Raw genomic sequence first — 21493 nt, forward strand, 5'->3', positions numbered from 1 at the left:
TTTTACCAGAGGCATAGCCAGCAGGCAACTGGAAAGGAAGGCAGCCCATCAAGCCCAAACCGTGTAACCGCGTCTTGGCCCAGCCTGGCAGCTCGTAACCGGGCCATCACCGTCTGTGAGATGGGCCCCAGAAAACACGCCTGAGGTAGAGCTAATTGCCAGCTCGGATCCTCCTCCCACGGTTCCACCTCTCACGACAGACCAGGTAGGAAGAAACCTAAAGCTCACTGACGCGCGGGTCCAAAGTCCGGACCCACGCGTCAGTGACTTGGAAGTACGCTAGAGGATCCTCGTCTCCGATAACTTGTTCCGAGTCCCATCTCTTGATCTTCCCTTCCATCCTCTCCCTTCCGTTGCCGGCGGAGGAAACAAACGAACCAGCCAGCGGACCCGATCCCCACCCCCGACGCCAAGGCCGCCGCCGGGAGCCGCTTCCTCTTCCCCCGGCCCCCCGCGGCGAGACGACCGCGCCGGCGCCCGTCCGATCCGAGCACGCGTAAGCCTCGCTCTTCTTCTTACTCGCTTTTCCTCCGTGCGAAGAGGCTGGTAGCTAGCTAGCTCCCACGCCGCGTCGTCCGATCGCGCAGGTTTGTCAGCGCTTGAATCGATGGATGTTATGTTGATTAGATCGTTTCGCTTCGCCGGGTTGATCGGCCGGCCTGCTGGTGGCTGGTCTGCCCCATCTAGGGTTCCGCGATTGCTTTCGTCTCAATCGTGAGATGTGAGGGATGTGGTGTTGCAAATCTTTTCCCTCCTTGCATCTCGTTTTGACAATTTACATGCAATCACCTGCTTGCAGGTGTCCCCCTTTGTTCTATTATAAGCTATAGATGATTCCATGGGAACTCCAGACGAAATGATGGCATACTCTTCCCTGTCCAAAATCGATACCAGCCAGAACCAGAGAGCTGCTCTGTCCAATGGAGCTGCTGGAAACAACTATCCAGCTCACGATTATCTCTATGAGCCATCATTTGAACCAGACTTCCCAGAGTACGATTCACGGGATGACCCATTCACCCCAACACGGGCTAGTACAAAAGTTGATCTGAAGAGTGTTCTTGGAGGACTGGTTTCAATCGTCACGGGTGCAAACAAGAGTGAGGATGATGCATCACGGAAGCAAAGTTTCAGCACAGACATCTCGTTTCTTGGATCTGACAAGAATGGCGATTTCGATGTGCATCCATCCGTCTGTGTTCCAAGTGCACCGCCGCTACTTGAAGCAAACGCTTTGCAATATAGTGCATACAGGGAGGTGTTGCTTGCGGATCCACCAGATTGGTTGCCAGATAGCTCTGCTAATGCGTGCCTGCAGTGCAACTTGCCTTTCACAGCTCTGACTCGTGGAAGGCACCATTGCCGGTTCTGTGGAGGTATATTCTGCAAAGATTGTTCCAAGGGAAGGTGTTTGCTGCCCATGAAATTCAGAATTCGTGATCCTCAGAGAGTTTGTGATGCTTGCTACGAGAGGCTCGATCCACTTCAGGGCTTATTGATCAACTATAATAGTAACTCCATGCAGCCAGCAAAACACGATGTCACGGATTGGACAAGCACTAGAAGCTGGTTGAACATGCCTGTCGGTGTATCAATGGAGTATGAAATATACAAGGCCACAAACACAATGAAGAAATATTGTCAGGTATCTATGGTGTTTTATTACTCATCAAAGATATATATACTTATAATCCAGAGCTGAGAAGTGTTTCTTTTTTCGAATATGTAGGTTGCAAGGTTAAACCCTGAGAAGTCCATCCCATCATCTATTCTCAAGGGAGCAAAGGGACTTGCAATTCTAACAGTTGCCAAGGCGGGTGCAGTTGTAACATACAAAGTTGGCACTGGTCTTGTAGTTGCTCGCAGATCAGATGGATCATGGTCTGCCCCGTCAGCAATTTTATCTGTTGGACTGGGATGGGGAGTACAGGTATTAGCCCCCTAAATCTCATGTCTCTTTTAATGTGCAGGCATATAAGCTACTCCATCCGTCCTTTTTTAAGGCATATTAGGATTAAGGAAAGTCTTTACAACTATACTTGACCATCAGTTACTTACACAAAATATTATCAATTGCTAAAATGTTCAAATTAAAAGATATGTGAAATGTGAACTATCGATACACCTTTCCTTTAGTATACAAATCATGCATATAATTCAAGTTATTGTTGCCTGTTGGTCAAAGTTTACAAAGTTTTAACTTTTCAAATTCTAACATGCCCTATATTTTGAAACTAATAGAGTAGCGACTGAGTGATGAGAAAACTCTAGCTTTCCTTTACCTTGCTTTGCTGTAGGTATGCAACAATGTCCACAAAATTACAATAGGCTCTGAACTCTCTGCATATTTTCCATTAAAAGATCAGCATAGCTATTCTGAACAACTTGTCTGAAAATATATCACATTATGGCCTTGTCTGCAACTACATAATGATTTTTATGCTTCACTGCATTTGTTGTTTGGATCCTTAAATTTCCACTTCATGGTGACATTTCTTTGCATTCCAGATTGGTGGAGAACTGACGGACTTTATCATTGTGCTTCATGACCGTAAAGCTGTTAAGGCATTCAGCAGTCGCATTCATCTTTCTCTTGGGGCAGGATTAAGTGCTGCAGCTGGGCCAATAGGCAGAGCCTTTGAGGCAGATGTTCGGGCCAGTGAGAAAGGTTCTGGAATATGCTACACTTACAGCTGCAGCAAAGGTAATAATCTTAACCAATGTTCAATTCTGATAAGGTTATCAAGTTGTAGGACTTATGTTTTATTAATAAAAAATGGAAAAATCACATAAAGGCTCACCTCTGTTTTTTTTGTTGCAATGTAATAATGTTGAGATGACCTGCCTATTTATTCATAGTTGACATTGAGGAGCCCTGTCTTTCCAACCTATGATTGGTACACTAGTAAGTTCAGGTTATCTTAATAGTAATCCTGAATTCACTTGATGTCCGGAAACTTGTAAACAGGTGCGTTCGTTGGGGTTTCACTGGAAGGGAATGTCGTGACAACCAGATCAGACACCAATCTTCGTTTCTATGGCGATGCTTACCTGACCACAACTGACATCCTGTTTGGGAGAGTGGAGAGGCCCCGAGCCGCCCAGCCCCTGTACTCAGCTCTAGACGATCTTTTCTCCAGAATGGTCTGCTAGTCCATTTAGATTGGTGCAATACTCTGCTGCATGCCCACGGTCGTTAGCTTGCAGCCATGAGCCATGTACATAAACAGAGCATACCAGGAAAATCCTAAAAAAAAGAAAGATGCCAGGAAAAAAAAAGTGTACAGCTTTTGTTGGATGGTTTGCACTTTCACTGCAGTACTTGATATCCAGTCGACACTTGTAAATATTAGCAGAATATTTGATATGCTGGCCTGTGTCGTTGTGGACTCATTCGTGCAATGGAAGACTGATAGATTTGTTGGTTAGTTTCTGGCTGAATTAATTGGGCACATGATGAGTATATCGTGTTATTATTTTGTGGCAACTCGGCGCTGGTGGAATGTACAAAATGTTGCTCTTGTACAGAATGAGGGATTCGAGATGGGATTGGGAAGTGGGTTTGGTGAGTGCACGGCATGCCTTGCCGAAGACGCTGCAGAAGACGAAACTCGCAGTAGCCTGCCGCCGGCTGCGCCACGCGAGGATTCAGCTGCAGGCCGCGTCGCCCACCGTCTCCCACAGCAGCCGCCCCCGGTTGCAGAACAGCAGCCGAGCAAGAACCCGCCCGCCTCGCAGCCTCGGCACATGCGTGCACGCTTGGCGCCGCCACCGGCCGCCGCGAGCCGGCCCACGCCAGGTTTCGCCTCGCCCGTCCGCCTCACCCCCCGTGGGAAGCATCGACGCAGTCGCCGGAGGAACAAGAGGGCCGTCGCGTCCAATCTAGCAGAGATTCCTCGGGTTGCCGCCCGTCTGGTCAAAACGACCCTTTGCTTGTACCGCGGTCTCGTGTCAAGGCTCCTTGGTCTCACCTTCCAAGGAATAATTTTTTGGCAGTAAAACGATTAGGTTGACAGATTCCTGGCAACACAAACAAATGGCATGTTGGTCCTTCCGTCGTCAATTAGGTTAACAGCTTCGTCTTTGCTTCGGCACCGGTCCCTCCATGGAAAACCTGGCGTGACATACAGGATATCTTCTTGGTTCAGCAAGTTGTGCATGGCGCCGCCGTTAGCACTTGCAAAAGCACGCAAGTTTTACAGCAGGATTTCGCATTATTGTGGCATTCAGACACAACCATACAAGCCCAACAGATTGAGTTGAATTTAATATTAAGCACAAACTCTTGATACAGAAAGATTTCCAGCAATCACATACACCTGAATGGTAATGGATGGAACAATGATTTGGGGGGTTGGGGACATGATATGAAACAAAAAAAACAAAAAAAAAATCACGCAACAGCTAAACATGTTTCTCTGCTCACAAGTTCAGCATGCAATGCATCACTCTTTGGGTATTCCAACCAGAAAGAACTAGGAATCATCTTGCACCACAGCTCAACAGACGTTATGTCACTGCAAATCACCTGAAATAAAGCCAGCTTCTTCCCTCGCCCCCTGTGTCGATGTAAGAGAATAGCAACTTTTCGGAAAATAGACAAAAATGTATATATTTTTTAACATCTCGATGGCTTATGCGGGATGTTGAATCAGGCTGCTGTGCTTTAGTAAACACCACGGTCCATTGGCACATCGTCGAAATTCCAGAGACCTCCGATGTTCACGCCATCCTGAGCGGCTTCACCGTTGAAAAGAGTGTCAATGTTTTCATACGAGTTACCTTCCAGGTAAGGTAACTGCATAAAATTTGGGTAAGGCTCGTAAGACGCAAAATCATCTGAAAGCCGCACTTTGCCATCGCCAAAAACCATATCTGCTGTCACTCCCGTTTCATGATCAGTTTCTTCAGTGGTTTCTCTCCCATCAGCTTCAAGGTGCCTTAATCCACCAAGTTGGTTCAGCTCAAAAGCATCAAGCCATGCGCTGGACACTGGTAGTGGAGAAGCTGGTGACTCTATCAACTCAATCTTGACAACGGTGCCATCAGTACTGCTGCCTGCTGAGACGACATGACCAGAGGCATCGCTTGACTTCAGGCTCTCTTGTGACATCCTCTTTGCTGGTCGAGCCACATGCTGCCGGTGGTGTTTCCCAGCAGCTGTGATGGTGTTAGGGAAATTCACCTTGGCTTTCTTGCCACGTATGCGTAGAGCTTCCACGTCATATGCCTTTGCAGCTTCCTCGGCAGTGCTGAACGTGCCAAGCCAAACTCGGACGCCCTTCTGTGGGTCTCTGATTTCAGCTGCCCATTTGCCCCACGGGCGCCGTCGGATCCCTCGGTACTGGGTCTTTCGCTTCCTGCTGGCGACTTTGGTGGTATGGCCGTTGAGTTCCACAAAATTCGAACTGTTCAATTGGAATTCTGCATCAGAGACACGATATAAAAACACAGGTTAAGGTAAAATAGAAACTTCTGTAACCTCTATGATCAGGTCATAAGGATCCATAACTAGAATACAATAAATATTCCACTCGTCAAAAACTGTATGCTGGATCTCCTGTTGCATTGATAACCAGATGTGAGGATATGAAATCATGACATACAAGCAAGCCACAACAAAACATACTGGAAGCATGCCATCAACATGAAAACAGAAGGATACAGCAAAGAGACAAAAACAGGAACAACATAATCAAGAACCCAAGGCCTAAATGATAAGAAAACAAGGATGGCCTAATTACAAACCTTTTTCCTCACGTACAAAATCCACCTCCTCCTCGCTACTGCAATCGTTGAAATCCTCGAAATCAGCTTCAAAGTCATCATCGTCTTCATCAAACTTCCAAGAACTCCTCCTTTTCCAGTTCTTCACATTCTTGGTGCTGCCGCTCTCTCCCCATAGGTCACCGGCAGTGACCGTCCGCCTCACTGGTGAGTAGAGATCACTGAGAATAGCCCCACCGCACATGGCGAGAGTTTTACTCAAGGATCTAACAATGGAGATGAGGGATACAGAGGTGGGTGGTAGCTTCTGCTAATGGCTTAGTGCAGTTAAGTTTGTGCTTGCATATTTGTACAACACTTGGCTTGTTCTAGGTGAGCTAATTTATTACAATTATACACTAGTAGCATTAGAGTAGTCTGCGGTACTATAGTGCAAGTGGAGTTGGTGAGTGGACAAGTTGGCATTGGTGTGCCAGGATGCAAATGTTCTGCATTGGAATATATGTGGGTGCATGAACCAAATGGAGTACCTGGACAACACGACAGGATACTATAATCTTATATGAACAAGTTGGCAACTTGTGATAAGTGAAATGTGCCAAAAGTAAATATCTACAAGGTATAAAATCTGCTTTGATTTGGCATTACAGTGGCAATTACACAGAACCAAAAGGTTTAATTTTTGCTGCTTTTGTTCATTCGCAAACTCAAATGGGTTATGCTGGGCATTTTTTCATGGATTTTTAATAACTCGCTATTATCTAACATAACAAGTAGAAAGATATCATTTTTTTAATTAAGCAATATGTATATAGTAGAATTTTGATTTTGAATAAGAAGGAAGCCAGTAAGCAAAAGAACATGTCGAACTTTTTTTGAACAAAAGTAGTACTATGCCAATTGCCAAGCACATCGAATAAAATATAACAAAAATTGACAGAAATTCAGCATTCTTGCGACCATTTTTTTGGTGTCAAATAACAAATTTTCTCATATGGAATTGTTGGATCTTGATACCTGTTTGAAGTCTAAATGCGTGGCATATGTTTCCCATTTATTTTAGCCTTTTTACATTTGGTCATCAATTGCCACAATGTCTAATAGTTCTGTTGGCCAATGTTTTATCCATCTACAGGATACTTTTTATTTCCAAGCACAAGAGTGCACTATTGAAAGATTATGCGATCATGAACCTCACAATCTGAAGTTCTAGAGCCTCAGATAAAAAATGGGCCATTCAAACAGTATAGATTTCGTCAGCACGTGATTAAATACCTCAAGACATTGCTCAACTAGATCTGATTGCTTTGCACCTATGTCCCAAGACGTCTTAAATAACACAACTAGCCGAGAGGATTCAGTCAGCATTACCAATAGAATCGACCTAACGCAACTGTAAGTCTATAACCAAACACACACCACAAATGTACAGGCTAAGGAGACCAACTGGCAAAGTGTTCAATTGGGCATAAAACACAAGTCTCCTTAACCAAGCAGATATTCAGACTTACACCCGGTCCGGTCAGAGCCTGAACCCACAAGCCTGAAATCAAATTACAATGCCATGCTTCTCAGAACCTGTCAAACAACACGCATAACACAATTCATAGAACGCACGAATGAGAAATGTATGCTGTATGCTATGCACGAGTAAGGGCCGAGCCATGAGTCGCCCACCTCACCGTGCTCGATTGCAAGAACGGGTCCTCCAGCTCAATGCTCATCCGGAACCGCGAATATCCTTGTATCCTCCACCTTCCTGCCAAGTCCAAGCTCCGCATCACGTCCTCCCTCCCCCGAGGTCGTCAAGGCGTCCACGGAGGTGGTCAGGTAGGCCCATGGGGCGGTGGGGGGCGAGGACCCGATGTCATTATGGCAGGGGCAATCACCGGCGGCGGATTGACGAGACCGTGTGGAGGTAGTGGAATATGCTTCATGCTGGGCAATCCATTGGAGTGGAAGCGGTGGCGGCAGACTGCCGGAGGGTAGCGCCGGCGGCGGCGGTGAGCGAGGGAAGGGAACGCACGACTGCACGAGTGTGTTTACTGTTAGGAAATGAGTCGGACCTGTATCTGATTAGTAGTAGTTAGAGGTGTGTTTCTGCAAACATTCCCCACCTTGAAACCTTCGATCTCGGCCGTGCAAGCATAATCCGACGAAGATCGGTGGGCTGAAATAATCGCGATCCGACTAAAGGGATGTAAACGGAAATATTAGATTGTACGACGGCGTTACCAGAATAGTCCATCCCGTGCCATTCCCACGGAGATCGCGGCCGCACAGTTCGATCCGACGCTCAAAAAGCACCCAGAATTGTATTGCGATTATTCTCCGCGATCCAATATGGGGTATTATAAATAATAAAGAAAATAGCTCGCGACATTTTCTTGCACACCGAGCGTGCGAGCACGAACCAACGGTCCAATGGGCGAAATCACGGCCCTTCTCCTGCCCGGATGCCAGTAGCGCCGCCGCCGGTCGCCGTCGCCGAGAGGGTGGAACCAGTTCACCTTCCATTGAGGAGAGCGGCCTCCGGAGAGGGTCTTTTTTCTTTCTTTCTTTCTTTTTTGCGCGGGAGAGGGGCTCTTCTCGAGCTGAAGGATGGGCCGTGCGTCCGCATCACTCACGGCTCGAATAGTAGAATTAGAAGCCTAGAATGAGCGGGGGGCGGGGCGGCTTCCCGTCCTCCGCCGATCGTGCCTGCGCGCTAAGAGGCCGCTTTTTCGTGATGAAGAGGATCAGGTATCGTGGTTCTTAGCTCTGAGATTCTCGCTTCTCTTATGCTTTTCTTATGCTGCATGCGTCGGAACTGTTTGATGTATTTCCTACGGGGTGTGCCGCGCATTACGACTCCTCTGTGGAATGGTCGAGATAGATAGGCAGGCACAAATGTAGAGTTTTTTTTATTGTAGATTATGTTAGGGGAAATGCTATGGTTTTCCTGAACTTTAGTAGCTGACCTATTTGTTTGCAAGGACTAGCTACCGTACTTATTTGTGCATGCACATTAATATCTATTTGATGCGCAATTTTTTTTATGTTCCTTGGAAAATGGTTTTGCAGTGGCAATGAGTGAGGGATTGTTAAGTTTTATGTAATGGCAAATTTATGTAAAATCATATTCATCTTAATATACACACCACATATCTGATATTAACAGTTGGCATGTGAAAGCACATAAGACTGGGATTTATTTCTTGAAGAGCACCTGAAACTGTAATATACAGTTAAAAGTCTCGCTAGAAGTTCCATTTAAATATACAGTTAAAAGTACTAAATATACAGCTAAATTACACATACAAGTACTAAAAAAATATAAGTAGGTGAAATTTGTATTTAAACATCACTGTTAGTTCCCTAACAGCATTGCAACATAGACCTTAGATGCATGATGCTTGTGCAAATGGCCCAATCCAAATACCAACACGCACACACATACAGATTGAAGAACACTTAATGTAGAAGGTTTGCTGAAACTGAAGTACTGAACAACATGAATATACACACATGTACGGTTTGCAGCATAGACAGATGGTGGTTCTTATGAAAGTTAGACCAGTGGCCTGTTCTGGTTGGCTTCTAGCATTAAACGGAGGCGGCTAACCACTTCTGTGAAGGTTGGTCTTTTGTCAGGCTCATTTGACCAGCACAGCTCCATCAGTTCCCTCCACTGCGGATCACATGATGCTGGTACTGTTGGCCTCAATGTGTTGCTCAAAATTCCTCCTGCAAATTTTGAGTTTGTAATCAGGACCTCAGATAGCGTTAGAGCATACATGACTTCATAATGTTTTAAGCACACCTATAACTCCTCCATGGTGCATGCCAGCATATGGCTCCTTGCCCGTGAGTATTTCCCACATTATGATTCCAAAAGAATACACATCAACCTGTCATAGTGTCAGATAAAGGTACATTTATTTATAGATAATGCAGATAACTGAGAAGCATTTTTTTCTTTTATTCTTCACTTAAGCAACTTTAATATGTAGAAATAAGTATTCTCTAGTTTCCATATAAACGATAACCCTCCTAAATAACAGAGTTAGGCCACTCAAATATCTTAGTACCAAAATCACAATTTACTCGGTTGGTTTTCAGCTTGTTGAGTGCCATATGAGAAACACATATAATGCCACAGTGCATTTTCTGTTTTGTAGTATTATTAATTTTTGGGATCATCAAGATACTTAGTGAGAAGTACCTTGGTTGATACCATATTGCTGCTCATTTCAAGCATTTCAGGAGCCATCCATGGAAGAGTTCCTCTCATTCCACCAGAGACCATTGTAGTTTGTTTCACCTTGGACAAACCAAAATCAGCTACCTGCAGCCAAGATTACCGGTTGCTTTGCTCACGTGAAAAGGAAGCCAGGAATGGGCTGTTTATGATTCGTCGCGGCTCATTTTATACAAACATAAACATCACATTGATGGAAAGGGGCACACCTTGCATATGGGACGAGAAGGATCATTCAGATTCACCAGCAAGTTATCACACTTCAGATCGAAATGAATTATATCCTTGGAGTGCAAGTATTCCATTCCAATAGCCACATCTACAGCAAGAGTTATCCGCCTGCGCCTGTCCAGAAATTTTTCTTTGCGCAGAAGGACTTTCTTGAGGGATCCACTGGCCATGAATTCTGTCACAGTTGCTAATGTCCCCCCAGGCCCATTATTCACAATCCCGTAGAATGCCAGCACATTAGGGTGGTGAAGTTTTGAGAGGATGGCTGCTTCTCTCCAAAACTCCTCAATCTGCAAAATAAAATTTGTTATTTGTTTTATGATGAGCAAAGCCTAGTTCACTAGATCCTGGGAGACTGATCTTGTGGTATTCTACTATTAACTGCTGAGTCTCCATTGTGAATTTTTTATTGTGACTCCAATTTGTCATGTGATTTTTAACTAACCAGTTTATCTGTCTCTGATGATGGATACATGAAGCAGCTATTCTTTATCCGTTTGATGGCAACATCAGTTCCCCTCCATTTTCCATGAAAGACAGTTCCAAATGCACCAGAGCCCATCTCCTGCAGATCTTCGAGGTCCTCATTCCTTATTATCTGTGGTGTAATTCAAATGAATAATCAATGGTACATTGGGGAAAGTCATGTGCAATAATGTGATTGATTGATGGTTCCTTGCCAGAACTGCAACTGAAGCTTCTTTTTTTCCTTATTTTTCTTTTAACTACTCCTGTCTGTATATTTTCCTAACAGTATTGTGCAAATTCTTCTTTTTTTACTGAGAACTTGAGGGAGATCCCTACAAAATGCTATGCAGATTCACACAAACATGTTGTCCTGATTGAACTAATGGTTGGCAGTTGGGACTGAAGATTCTAGCTTAAATTACAAACAACCTACCCACCTGGACATTGCTTATAATATCCATACCCAATGTTGCATTTGCAGGAAGGGATTGTTCATCTTCATTGGTTTCACGTATCTGCCATCAGAGGAAATGCAAAGACTGTCATAAAAATGCTTTCAGAGTTGCATCTCACGAGTACTTTTGTGGAGGTGATGAGATGTACCTCAAGTTCTGAGATTGATGATGCAAAACTTTCTATAACTTCATCCGATGAAGGTCCAACTTGCATATTGTTCTTGGCATCGCCTCCAAGTGAAGTAGACCTAAAAATTTGTGCATCCTGTTGAACGCTACTGGGAGAAGCTTGTTGTTTGTCCCTTGAAGATTGTACAGGACCATTTTTCTGCGGCTCAGATAACTTGCTATCTGAAGATGTAAACGGACTTGGGGAAGATACTATTTTACTGTCATAGATAACTAGCCTAGAAGGATTTTCTTTCTTGACAGCACCACTGCACATAACATCAGGAAGTGTATCTATATTCCCTGTTGTATTCACTGAAAATACTTGCTCATGGGTGTATGGGTTCACACTGATGTGTGTGTTGTCCCACAAAATGTGAGCTCCTGCTTCATTTGACTCAGATGACTGGGTAGGAGCAGGCCACTCTGTCCGGTTATGCAACTTATCTGTATCGGAATAACGAATGGTGTCTCCTTGGGAGCTATGCCTTCTTGTATCTATGCTTTCATCAGATCTCAGGCATTTGTGCACTGGTTTTTGATAATCTCCTGACGGAGATGCAAGCATTTCATATACAGCTCTTCCAACAGGCTCTTCTGTCACCAACTTCTCAAAATCAGTTGAATTATTGGGCTGGATAAATTGGATGGTTGTCTCAGTCTGTTCTCTCAGCAACATGTTGACTGGACTGGTATGTTGTTTTGGGCTGCTGTAGTTTGAACTCAGTGATGGAATCCTCAAACTGTTCTCGGCTGATGGTATGATCAGCTCTGTTCTTAATGATGTGCTTCCCTTATCTGTTTCAGCATGTTGACCTATCATTTCAATGTTGGTTGCTGTCCTTCGCAGTTCAGGAATTCTCCTTGGTGTGACATTACTACCATTTCGCTCCCACTGAGATGGATATGCGAATTCCAATGGCATAGATGAAGCAGGGTTAATATTTCTTGACTTACTGGCAGGATAGGAGCTCGCCTTGCCTTCATCACTCCGTATGACACAGTCTTGATTGGTCATTTGTTCCATGACTATGGGAGGAATTTTATGCAGGGGGATCCTGGATGCCTTTGGTGGAACTGTAACAGTATTTTGTGAACGCTTGCTCCTAATGCATGATGAAGCTTCTTCAGTCCTGCCTATCACTGATCCTTCGTCATCAATATCAAACATCAGCTGATCCAGATCACTGGCTGATGTACTCCCAGGACCTTGTGCACTTAATTTCTCACCTGGTCCAGTGTATCCATATCCATTTATTAGAGCAATGTATTGTGCTTCAGTATCTTTATCTGATGAGCTCCCTACCACAAAATGTACATGGTGCTCATCATCTTCATCTGTAAATAGGTACATAGCTGGCCTTTCTTTGCTTTCTTCTAGTACAATGCACTCATCAATCATATGGTGAACATCATCATCGGAGGCAACAGAAATAAGCACATTCACTTGTTCCCCTGGCAAGTGGTACTTGACTATGTGAGCTTGCCTGATGAGTTTGGTTGTCTTGCTGATCAGTCCTTGCCATGACATTCCCCGGCTAATCTGAATCAGATGCTTCTCACCACCAACATATCGAAGCTTGCCATCTATTGGCCTTGGTAGGAATCTGCCACCAAAGTTGCAAAGGAACTTCATTCTAGTTGATCCAGAGTTATATATCTCTTGTGGGTTCCTCTTATTTGATCCTTGACTTTTTGTTTCGCTGAATGGAGGAAACTCTAGCAGCTTCTTTGATGGTTTATCTCCAGAAATATTAGCTTCATCCCCCCAAGGAGTGAAGCTGGTGTTGATGGTCCTGTCATCAGAGATGATTGGAGCCAAAGGCTTCCTTATATTTGCCCTGTCTTGCATGAATCCAAGAGCAAACTCTTCGCCAGTTCGGAAGGAGTAATTCAACAACTGTGTGTGCCCAGTTGTAACAAAAAATACTGGAGGCCTAGGGCTGGTATTTGGGGCACTTGTTGGCAAAGCTTCTGATAATCTTAGATGTGCAGCTTCAGGACCTCCAGCTCCAATTGTCTCTAAATTGCATGGAGAATATATAATGTTCTTTGACATTACCTCTCAGGTCAACGTTTGAGAGTTCTATTTCTCATTCCATTTTTAGTATACATTGCTAACTATGATATTAGCTAGCATTAATAGTCACATAGCATCCTAATACAGGTAGTTGTAGTTTTGTCCCCAATGACCTTAGAAAACAATCTGGAGATATGCAATTAGAGGGTTAAAAAAAATGATATAACTTGTATCTCACAAGAAATTATTAAAGTTTGTTGAAATTGTAAACCTGTAAGATAAGGCAGAAAGTCAAAACTTAAAGGCTTAGCCATGATGCTTATTACAAGAAAATGAAAGCATTCAATAATTCTCAAATTGTGTATTCTTGTTTCCAGTTTCTGCTACTAGTGATTATGCAGTGTTTGCCAATATTTATAAAATTAAATAATATCTTACTATCAAGTATAAACTTTACTTCAACAAGATAATATTAACTATATTAGTAATCACTTCTGCAAAAAAGGAAACAGTGAATCATAGATGGACATAGTTTGTGAAGATTCTTGTGCTTCTGAAGGTGGAAACCACACATGCTGTGGCAAAGGAAATAGAAAGCTAAAGAAGAAGATAGGTGCTAACCCTCACGACCTCCAGATGAAGGCTGAGACGACTCGTCAAAGCTTAAGAGCTGGTATGTACCATCTACCTTACCTCTGTGATCCTTGAGAGATTGTTATATATAGATGGGTGAGGTTGATTTAGTATAATATACTAGTAGATTTCAAGATGGCTGGATTGGAGTTGGGGGCAATGGGACCTAAACCGAGTCATCTATGAAGCATTTAATTGTTTTTGTCCAGACTTCAAATTGAATGACAGCAATGGGCTGAATAGTTTTAATCAGGGCTGCTACTGGTTGAACATTTTTTAGATATTATTAGGTTATACAGTTCACAGGCAGACTAGCAGGTCAATGGTTGTTAATATGGAACTGGAGTGAAGCTTAGTGTTTATTTTCAAAAAAAACAGAGAGAAATGTAGTGTATTGTATGGTGACACGTCGATCAGCTTTAAAGATATGCACATCAATATGTATTAGGCATACTTCTCCATCCATGTAATTAATATCTAATGACGAAGAAAGGAACTCAGTTGCCAGATTATCTTTCGATTTTGTATCTGTAAGTGTAACTGCAAGTGAAACATTTATATGACATGAGCAATAAGATTGTAGTCAACTGTCATGCAATGCAGTTTTGCCCCAAAAAAAAGAAGGGAAAGGAAAGGAAGAAAAGAAAAGAAGTCATTCAATCCAGTTTTGCACACAAAAAAAATGTCACGCGATGCACAGCAAGCTCAATTCTATAAACCTCGACTGGAGATTACTTGGGGCAAGGGACTGCCTTCTGAAACTCCCATTTGTCTCTATCAGATACTGATAGATATTGTGGCTCATAAACTATATATGGTGCAGCACTGCTGCATCATATTGAGTTCTATAGTGCCATTTGTTGCCCAACTGGACTATTTTTTTTAATCTTAAAATTTATTGTTTTTTGCCGTCAGGAGGCAAGTGTCTTTCGTACGCAAACTGGACCCCGTAGGTGCAACTTGGTTTAGTCACACATTGGTCCCGCCATTTGCTTACTCGTAGTTCTTTTAAGTTGACCTGTGACTTGTTGCCTGAAGATATTTTGATTCACTTGCCATCTGATGATACTGAATCTTCTTTTCCCCCTTCGTGGTTCTTTATCTATCCACCTGCAGATGAGAACTCCATAAGTAGTTTTTCCATTGATTTCATTGGTAAAGAAGCAAGGTTTTCCTTAATTTTTTGGGATGCTAAAAATGCCTGCTTGAGTTTTGCTTGCCTAGGTACTAATGTTACGGAAGGGTTATAAAGGGCGCGCTTGTTGATCGGCACGTCAGTTGACAGTACGTGGAAGCTCAGGTCGAATGATCAAAACTGTACTGAACCGGACGGGATGAACAATGAAAGGGATTTGTCACCCAATCCTTTCCCATGTTTTCTGCAAGAAGACATGACCAACCGGCGTGCAGATGTTGACACTGATCTGATTTTTTTTTTGATATAATACTGTTGACACTGATCGCTAGGAGTCCAAGTGTCCAACCAAGAAGAATTGGGCCGGCCCAGGCCCAAAAAAAACCGCGTGCCCTTTGTATGTTATGGGCTTGGGCCTCCCTCTCCTTCTTCCCTAATTTTTCGCACGTCTTCCACTACCCGCACTGCACACTCCCCTTACCCTTTCCTACGCCGCCGCCTCTTCTGCTGACGCCATGGCCGCCGCCCCCGCCTCTTCTGCCGCCGCTATGGCCGCGGCACCCGCAATCACCGCGTCCTCCTCCTTTGTCTCGTCGTCGCCGTGCTCTCTCAGGTACCCAGCTGCACCCCGCTCCCCGTCGCACGCTGGCGTGTCTCTGTTAATCCGATGGATACCTCTAACCGTGGCACGCTTCTAGGGTGTCGAAGACAAGCCCCCGGCGACCCACGGGAAGAGTGTCCCACAAAATCAGCTGCGTCAGTAGCCCACCGGCCGCCGAAACATGTACTACCAAGCCCCTCGTGCGCTTCATTTCTAATTGTTTCGATCCTGTTCCTGAAATTCATGTTTAAGCTTTAGCCTCTGTTAGTCTTCGTTTGAGGCATCCCATCGAATGCTGCAGGTGCTGGTTCGGATTAGGGTATTATTCTAGATTGCTGCAAGCAGTAGTAGCTTCTTGTTTTGCTGGGGTTGCATTCATGTGATGAGTTTGCCTGGAGATGCTGTAGGAACAGAAATAGCGGTGTTGTTTGCTAACATTTTCTTACTTCTGTCCTGAAGCTTACAAGACTAGTGTCCCGCGCAATGCTAACATGGCCAAGCTCCAAGCAGGATATTTATTTCCTGAGGTTATGACCTTTTCTTGTTGATACTGTTCTGTTATAGTTTCAGCTTCTGATAATGTTGACTGTCAATCAGATTGCCAGGAGAAGAGCAGCTCATTTGCTCAAGTTCCCTGATGCTAAGATTATAAGCCTTGGGATAGGTGACACTACGGAGCCCATTCCAGATGTCATAACGAATGCCATGGCAGAGGTGTGTTCTTGTTGTGAAAAATAAGACACTAATGGTGCTTTCAATTGTATATCTTCAATTCACACAAAAAAAATAGTGTTACTTAGCAGTGCTTTCACTTTTATGTTTAATTCACACACAAAAAAAGAAGAGTGATAAGTGTGACCCAAAACCAATTTGGGTTCATGCCTGGAAGGTCAACCATGGAGGCGATTTTCTTAATACGACAATTGATGGAGAGATATAGGGAGCAGAAGAAGGACTTGCACATGATCTTCATTGACCTTGAGAAGGCATATGACAAAGTACCGAGAAATGTCATGTGGTGGGCCTCGGAGAAGCACAAAGTCCCAACTAAATACATTACCCTCATTAAGGATATGTACAAGGATGCGACGACGTTTGTCCGGACATGTGATGGCAACACCACTGACTTTCCTATTAACATAGGCCTACACCAGGGGTCAGCATTGAGCCCTTATTTATTTGCTTTAGTGATGGATGAGGTCACAAAGGATATACAAGGTGAGATCCCTTGGTGTATGCTCTTTGCTGATGATGTGGTGCTAGTTGACGAGAGTAGGGCAGGGGTTAATAGGAAGTTAGAGTTGTGGAGACGCACGTTAGAGTCGAAAGAGTTCAGACTTAGTAGGACCAATACCGAGTACATGATGTGCGATTTCAGCGCGACTAGGCATGAGGGGGGAGACGTTAGTTTAGATGGGCAAGTGGTGGTCCAAAAGGATACTTTTCGGTATTTAGGATCGGTGCTACAAAAGGATGGTGACATTGATGAAGATGTTAGGCATAGAATTTCAGCTGGCTGGTTGAAATGGCGGCAAGCTTCTGGCATCCTTTGTGACAAGAGGGTGCCACAAAAGCTAAAAGGCAAATTCTATAGGACAGTAATTCGTCCGGCGATATTATACGGTGCTGAATGTTGGCCTACAAAAAGGCGACATGTCCAGCAACTGAGTGTAGCAGAGATGCGGATGTTGCGGTGGTTTTGCGGGCACACAAGGAGGGATAGAGTCCGGAACGAAGTTATTCGGGATAGGGTCGGGGTGGCACCAATTGAGGAGAAACTTACCCAGCATCGGCTGAGATGGTTTGGACATGTCCAACGAAGGCCTCCTGAGACGCCGGTGCGTAATGAGGTTATTGAGCGGGTCGATAATGTAAAGAGGGGTAGAGGTAGACCTAAACTGACGTGGGATGAGTCGGTTAAGACAGACCTTAAGGATTGGAATATCTCTAAAGAGATAGCTTTGGATAGGAGCGCTTGGAGACTAGCTATCAATGTGTCTGAACCTTGAATTTATTTCTTTCGGGTTTCATCTCTAGTCTACCCCAACTTGCTTGGGAAAAAAAGGCTATGTTGTTGTTGTTGTATTTCGGTTCTCTTTTGGTTCCAGTTGTACATATCTGTAGGAGTTTTCTAAGAAAATTCATCTACACGTTTCTTTTGCTTAATACCTCTTTTGCAATTACATTATTTGTTGATTTGTCCATGTGTAAACATAGAGAGCACATGCCTTATCAACAATTGATGGCTACAGTGGTTATGGAGCTGAGCAAGGTGAAAAGGTACTATAGCTTGTGGCTTTATTAGAAACTTTCAATGCATTTATAGACTGACCCAGACAACTCATTGCACTGATCGACTTAGCTCCTTATCTTCAGCATCATGAAATGTTGTGTTGGTTGTCTATGCAGAAACTAAGGTCAGCAATTGCTGCAACCTACTATGTGGACCTTGGTATTGAAGATTCAGACATATTTGTCTCTGATGGTGCCAAATGTGACATTTCCCGCCTGCAGGTACCAAACAAACTTGCATCTTCCCTTTTAAGCTTACAGTTCATGTTAAAATTGTTTTCCTGATTCTAATGTTACAGGTTCTTTTTGGATCTAATGTGACGATTGCGGTCCAAGACCCATCATACCCTGTAAGAGAATTGTTAAATTGACTTTAACTTGCAGTTACTTTCATATTCACGATTCTGAACCTTGTGGTGATAATGGTTCTTTTTTATTTTTGTTTTCATACTGTTACTTTTGGCTTATAGCTGCTACTTCTTTTACATATTATCTGGTGAGATTAAAGGATGTCTTTCATTTTGACAGGCATATGTTGATTCAAGTGTTATCATGGGCCAAACTGGCTTATATCAGCAAGATGTTCAGAAGTACGGGAACATCGAGTACATGAGATGCAATCCTGAAAATGGATTTTTCCCTGATCTGTCAACTGTCCCACGTACAGATATAATTTTCTTTTGCTCACCGAACAACCCCACTGGTGCTGCTGCCTCTCGGGACCAACTGACGAGACTAGTCAAATTTGCTAAGGACAATGGGTCTATCATTGTCTATGATTCTGCCTATGCTATGTACATATCAGATGATAGCCCAAAGTCTATCTTTGAAATTCCTGGTGCGAGAGAGGTGGGTTCTGTGTTCCAGCTGTTTACTTATTTGTACTGCATATTGGATTTTTAGCCCTTAATTGCATTTTGCCCTATGTATATAGTGCCATGGTTATGAACTTATGATAATCAACACATTATTTTCTTCGGGTAAATTGAACTGCACTTTTTGTCATCATGGTTTGTCTACATGCAGGTTGCCATTGAGACAGCATCATTCTCGAAATATGCTGGGTTCACTGGTGTCCGTCTAGGTTGGACTGTTGTCCCCAAGGAGCTTCTTTTCTCAGATGGGCATCCAGTCGCTAAAGATTTCAACCGCATTGTGTGCACCTGCTTCAATGGCGCATCAAACATTGCTCAAGCTGGTGGCTTAGCTTGCCTCTCTCCAGAGGGTCTGAAGGTAGACTTCAGTTTGTTGAAATTTCCAAATGACACTTTTGTATTGTCTCTGCTCATATCTGTTTGTTCTCATACAGGCTATGCATGATGTTGTTGGCTTCTACAAGGAGAATACTGAAATAATTGTCGACACGTTTACATCGCTTGGATTCAATGTATATGGTGCCAAGAACGCTCCTTATGTGTGGGTGCACTTCCCTGGTCGCAATTCGTGGGATGTGTTCGCTGAGATCCTTGAGAAGGCGAACGTTGTCACTACGCCTGGCAGTGGATTTGGACCTGGCGGCGAAGGCTTTGTGAGGGTCAGCGCGTTTGGCCACAGAGAAAACATCATTGAAGCCGCTAGGAGATTAAAACAGCTGTACAAGTGAGCACTGACGCAGCTTCAGTAACGTCTTGGAAGGACGATATCAATAAGATTGCATCATGATTTGGAACACCAAATTCGCTCTGTCGAGCTACTTGGAGATATTAGAAGCGAAACTTGATAATTTCCTAGGCTTTTATGTTGTGGTAGTTCTTTCAAATAATTTCCAATTCGAAAGATGCTTGTTGTATCCCCGAGACATTTGAATCACCAGGTAGTGGTTATATGGCCTATGTTTAGGTCCCTTGCTGTTCATGTGCTGTTGCTGTTTCTGAATCTCTCCTCAAATTTTTCTATTAATACAACGACTTGCAGTTCTTCTACTCGTTCGAGAAAAAAAAATTACAGGCAGGATGAAGTGTTAGACCAGTATCTATGGAAGTTGACCTGCGCCAGACCATACAAGTTGACAACCTAGATGGCTGGATAGGAATCGGAGCGTGGTAGCGCTCTCTGCGCGATCGAAACAGCAGAACAAGGAGCTTGCCTGCATCAGCATTAACGTCACCATACGTCATAATTAATTCGGAAAGATCCACATTAATCAGACAAAAGACCAGCTCCTAATTAGCATGAGTGCATTCTGTTCAGTTCAGTGTTCAGCTGACCCGATCCGCTAGCAGGCCAGTCGCTGCCGCCGCGGCGAACTGCTACCTGCCAAGCCTTGTAAGTTGTAACGGAGCAGCATCCGGCTGGGCGGATTGATCAACACTGCAAGATCTCTTGGAACCATTCTTCGCCGATCTGCGCTCGATTTTTTCATTGTTAGTTAACCTGAACATAGTAGCTAGCATCTTGCACGCATGCGCCGCTCCATGTCCTGTCCGGTTGTCCCTCGTCGACCGATCCATGGCCGCTCCGGCGAGCCCAGACCGAGCCACCGCCCACTGGTGCTATATATACGCATTGCAATTAAGTCTCGAGGCACCAATCATTAGCACGGTGCAAATCTCCAGCTCCGATCGATTGCTCACTCTAGCGGTCTAGCCTCGCCGCCACCAGATCAATGGCCTCCTCGCCGTCGCTGCTGGCGCTCGTCGCCCTGCTGGCCCTCCTCTCGCCGGCCGCCCTCGCCGCCGGCCGCGAGGAGCGCGTGCGCATCCGCGTCTACGTGCACGAGCAGTTCTCGGGCCCGAACGCCACGGTGGGGTCCGTGGCACCGTCCCGGCTCGGCGGCAACTCGACGTTCGGCGAGGTGGGCGTGGTCGACGACGTGCTGCGCGCGGGGCCGGACCCGTCGTCCCGGGAGGTCGGCCGGTACCAGGGCCTCTTCGCCGGCGCGGACCTCGCCGACGCCAACTACTTCTCGGCCATCACGCTCGTGTTCACCGCCGGCGAGCACCGCGGCAGCACGCTGTCCCTGCAGGGCAGCTACAGCTTCCCCGGCGACGAGGTCCTCGAGCGCGCGGTCGTGGGCGGCACCGGCGGGTTCAGGATGGCGCGCGGCGTCTCCCTGCTCAAGGTCGTGAGCACCCCGCCGGACGCGGCCGTGTTCCAGCTCGACCTGGTCGTGTTCACGCCCCGCCGCCGATACTAGCTTTGGTGGGCAGAGCATGCAACTTTTCGTAGCCTTCTCTGCACTACACGTTGACAATTTTGTTTTGGTGTGAGTTCCGGATTCACGACAAGGCGATGTTTACAAATAACTTGATAATGTCCAACATTTGCAAATTATTTGAATTAAGTACAGTTCATGTATCTTGGGTGCTCAAGTTTTCTCTTAAACTGTTGTATTTGAATAGTGGTATTCAAGTCCAACTAGTTTTGAAAAAACTTCTGTATTTGAATAGTGGTTCGGGTGCACAGACCGCAGATTTCGTTCTTCAGAGATAGATTTCGTAAATGCGTTTGCTTGCTTTTGTTCCTTTTCTAGCGAGTGAAACAGGCACAGCCCACATTTATGGACCTGGGTTTATTCAGAGGA

At 44.7% G+C, this 21493-nt stretch overlaps 5 protein-coding genes across 8 annotated transcripts; 3 read left to right on the forward strand and 2 right to left on the reverse strand.

Moving 5' to 3' along the window:
- The first annotated feature begins 312 nt into the window (after positions 1 to 312).
- On the forward strand, positions 313 to 3428 carry LOC120694488. Of its 2 annotated transcripts, none has more exons than XM_039977620.1 (5): positions 313 to 496; positions 800 to 1645; positions 1730 to 1930; positions 2509 to 2704; positions 2822 to 2947. In XM_039977620.1, the coding sequence occupies exons 2-5, from the start codon at positions 839 to 841 to the stop codon at positions 2824 to 2826; spliced, it is 1209 nt and encodes a 402-aa protein (XP_039833554.1). In that variant the 5' UTR covers positions 313 to 496; positions 800 to 838; the 3' UTR covers positions 2827 to 2947. The 2 variants fall into 2 exon arrangements, with proteins under 2 accessions (XP_039833554.1, XP_039833553.1); XM_039977619.1 differs by lacking the exon at positions 2822 to 2947 and adding an exon at positions 2969 to 3428 and having other exon boundaries at positions 315 to 496.
- An 811-nt stretch (positions 3429 to 4239) lies between these two features.
- Positions 4240 to 7762, reverse strand: LOC120694491 (ethylene-responsive transcription factor ERF073-like). The gene is made up of 4 exons (XM_039977621.1): positions 7405 to 7762; positions 7239 to 7270; positions 5749 to 5931; positions 4240 to 5424 (listed from the first exon to the last, which is right to left on the reverse strand). Exons 1-4 carry the CDS (start codon positions 7506 to 7508, stop codon positions 4667 to 4669), a joined length of 1077 nt encoding a protein of 358 aa, XP_039833555.1. The 5' UTR covers positions 7509 to 7762; the 3' UTR covers positions 4240 to 4666.
- A 1147-nt stretch (positions 7763 to 8909) lies between these two features.
- On the reverse strand, positions 8910 to 14247 carry LOC120694492 (serine/threonine-protein kinase EDR1-like). 2 transcript variants are annotated; one of them, XM_039977622.1, is made up of 8 exons: positions 13931 to 14247; positions 11270 to 13495; positions 11104 to 11181; positions 10644 to 10796; positions 10177 to 10488; positions 9932 to 10054; positions 9530 to 9617; positions 8910 to 9453 (listed from the first exon to the last, which is right to left on the reverse strand). In XM_039977622.1, the coding sequence occupies exons 2-8, from the start codon at positions 13346 to 13348 to the stop codon at positions 9278 to 9280; spliced, it is 3009 nt and encodes a 1002-aa protein (XP_039833556.1). In that variant the 5' UTR covers positions 13349 to 13495; positions 13931 to 14247; the 3' UTR covers positions 8910 to 9277. The 2 variants fall into 2 exon arrangements, with proteins under 2 accessions (XP_039833556.1, XP_039833558.1); XM_039977624.1 differs by having other exon boundaries at positions 11270 to 14247.
- On the forward strand, positions 13832 to 19824 carry LOC120694493 (probable LL-diaminopimelate aminotransferase, chloroplastic). 2 transcript variants are annotated; one of them, XM_039977625.1, is made up of 10 exons: positions 15524 to 15690; positions 15776 to 15861; positions 16138 to 16205; positions 16276 to 16392; positions 17896 to 17958; positions 18088 to 18192; positions 18270 to 18320; positions 18499 to 18819; positions 18997 to 19203; positions 19280 to 19824. In XM_039977625.1, the coding sequence occupies exons 1-10, from the start codon at positions 15593 to 15595 to the stop codon at positions 19571 to 19573; spliced, it is 1410 nt and encodes a 469-aa protein (XP_039833559.1). In that variant the 5' UTR covers positions 15524 to 15592; the 3' UTR covers positions 19574 to 19824. The 2 variants fall into 2 exon arrangements, with proteins under 2 accessions (XP_039833560.1, XP_039833559.1); XM_039977626.1 differs by lacking the exons at positions 15524 to 15690; positions 15776 to 15861 and adding an exon at positions 13832 to 13982.
- A 697-nt stretch (positions 19825 to 20521) lies between these two features.
- Positions 20522 to 21106, forward strand: LOC120696228 (dirigent protein 1-like). The gene has a single exon (XM_039979358.1). The coding sequence runs from the start codon at positions 20576 to 20578 to the stop codon at positions 21104 to 21106; it is 531 nt and encodes a 176-aa protein (XP_039835292.1). The 5' UTR covers positions 20522 to 20575.
- The last annotated feature ends 387 nt before the right edge of the window (positions 21107 to 21493 follow it).

Source organism: Panicum virgatum, chromosome 2K (assembly GCF_016808335.1).
Source record: "Panicum virgatum strain AP13 chromosome 2K, P.virgatum_v5, whole genome shotgun sequence".
Classification (NCBI taxonomy): domain Eukaryota; kingdom Viridiplantae; phylum Streptophyta; class Magnoliopsida; order Poales; family Poaceae; genus Panicum; species Panicum virgatum.

Bases quoted from the DNA above. Each gene is read 5' to 3' on its own strand.
- LOC120694488 (XM_039977619.1), top strand. From the start codon at position 839: ATGGGAACTCCAGACGAAATGATGGCATACTCTTCCCTGTCCAAAATC. The intron at 1,646-1,729 runs GTATCTATGGTG...TCGAATATGTAG, and splicing joins CAATGAAGAAATATTGTCAG to GTTGCAAGGTTAAACCCTGA. The intron at 2,705-2,968 runs GTAATAATCTTA...ACTTGTAAACAG, and splicing joins CACTTACAGCTGCAGCAAAG to GTGCGTTCGTTGGGGTTTCA.
- LOC120694491 (XM_039977621.1), bottom strand. From the start codon at position 7,508: ATGCGGAGCTTGGACTTGGCAGGAAGGTGGAGGATACAAGGATATTCG. The intron at 5,932-7,238 runs GTAAGTCTGAAT...TCTACTCACCAG, and splicing joins AGGCTCTGACCGGACCGGGT to TGAGGCGGACGGTCACTGCC. The intron at 5,425-5,748 runs GTTTGTAATTAG...TCTCTGATGCAG, and splicing joins TTTTGTACGTGAGGAAAAAG to AATTCCAATTGAACAGTTCG.
- LOC120694492 (XM_039977622.1), bottom strand. From the start codon at position 13,348: ATGTCAAAGAACATTATATATTCTCCATGCAATTTAGAGACAATTGGA. The intron at 10,797-11,103 runs GTGGGTAGGTTG...ATTACACCACAG, and splicing joins ATATTATAAGCAATGTCCAG to ATAATAAGGAATGAGGACCT. The intron at 9,618-9,931 runs GTACTTCTCACT...ACACTATGACAG, and splicing joins GCAATATGGTATCAACCAAG to GTTGATGTGTATTCTTTTGG.
- LOC120694493 (XM_039977625.1), top strand. From the start codon at position 15,593: ATGGCCGCCGCCCCCGCCTCTTCTGCCGCCGCTATGGCCGCGGCACCC. The intron at 15,691-15,775 runs GTACCCAGCTGC...GCACGCTTCTAG, and splicing joins TCGTCGCCGTGCTCTCTCAG to GGTGTCGAAGACAAGCCCCC. The intron at 17,959-18,087 runs GTACTATAGCTT...TTGTCTATGCAG, and splicing joins GAGCTGAGCAAGGTGAAAAG to AAACTAAGGTCAGCAATTGC.
- LOC120696228 (XM_039979358.1), top strand. From the start codon at position 20,576: ATGGCCTCCTCGCCGTCGCTGCTGGCGCTCGTCGCCCTGCTGGCCCTC.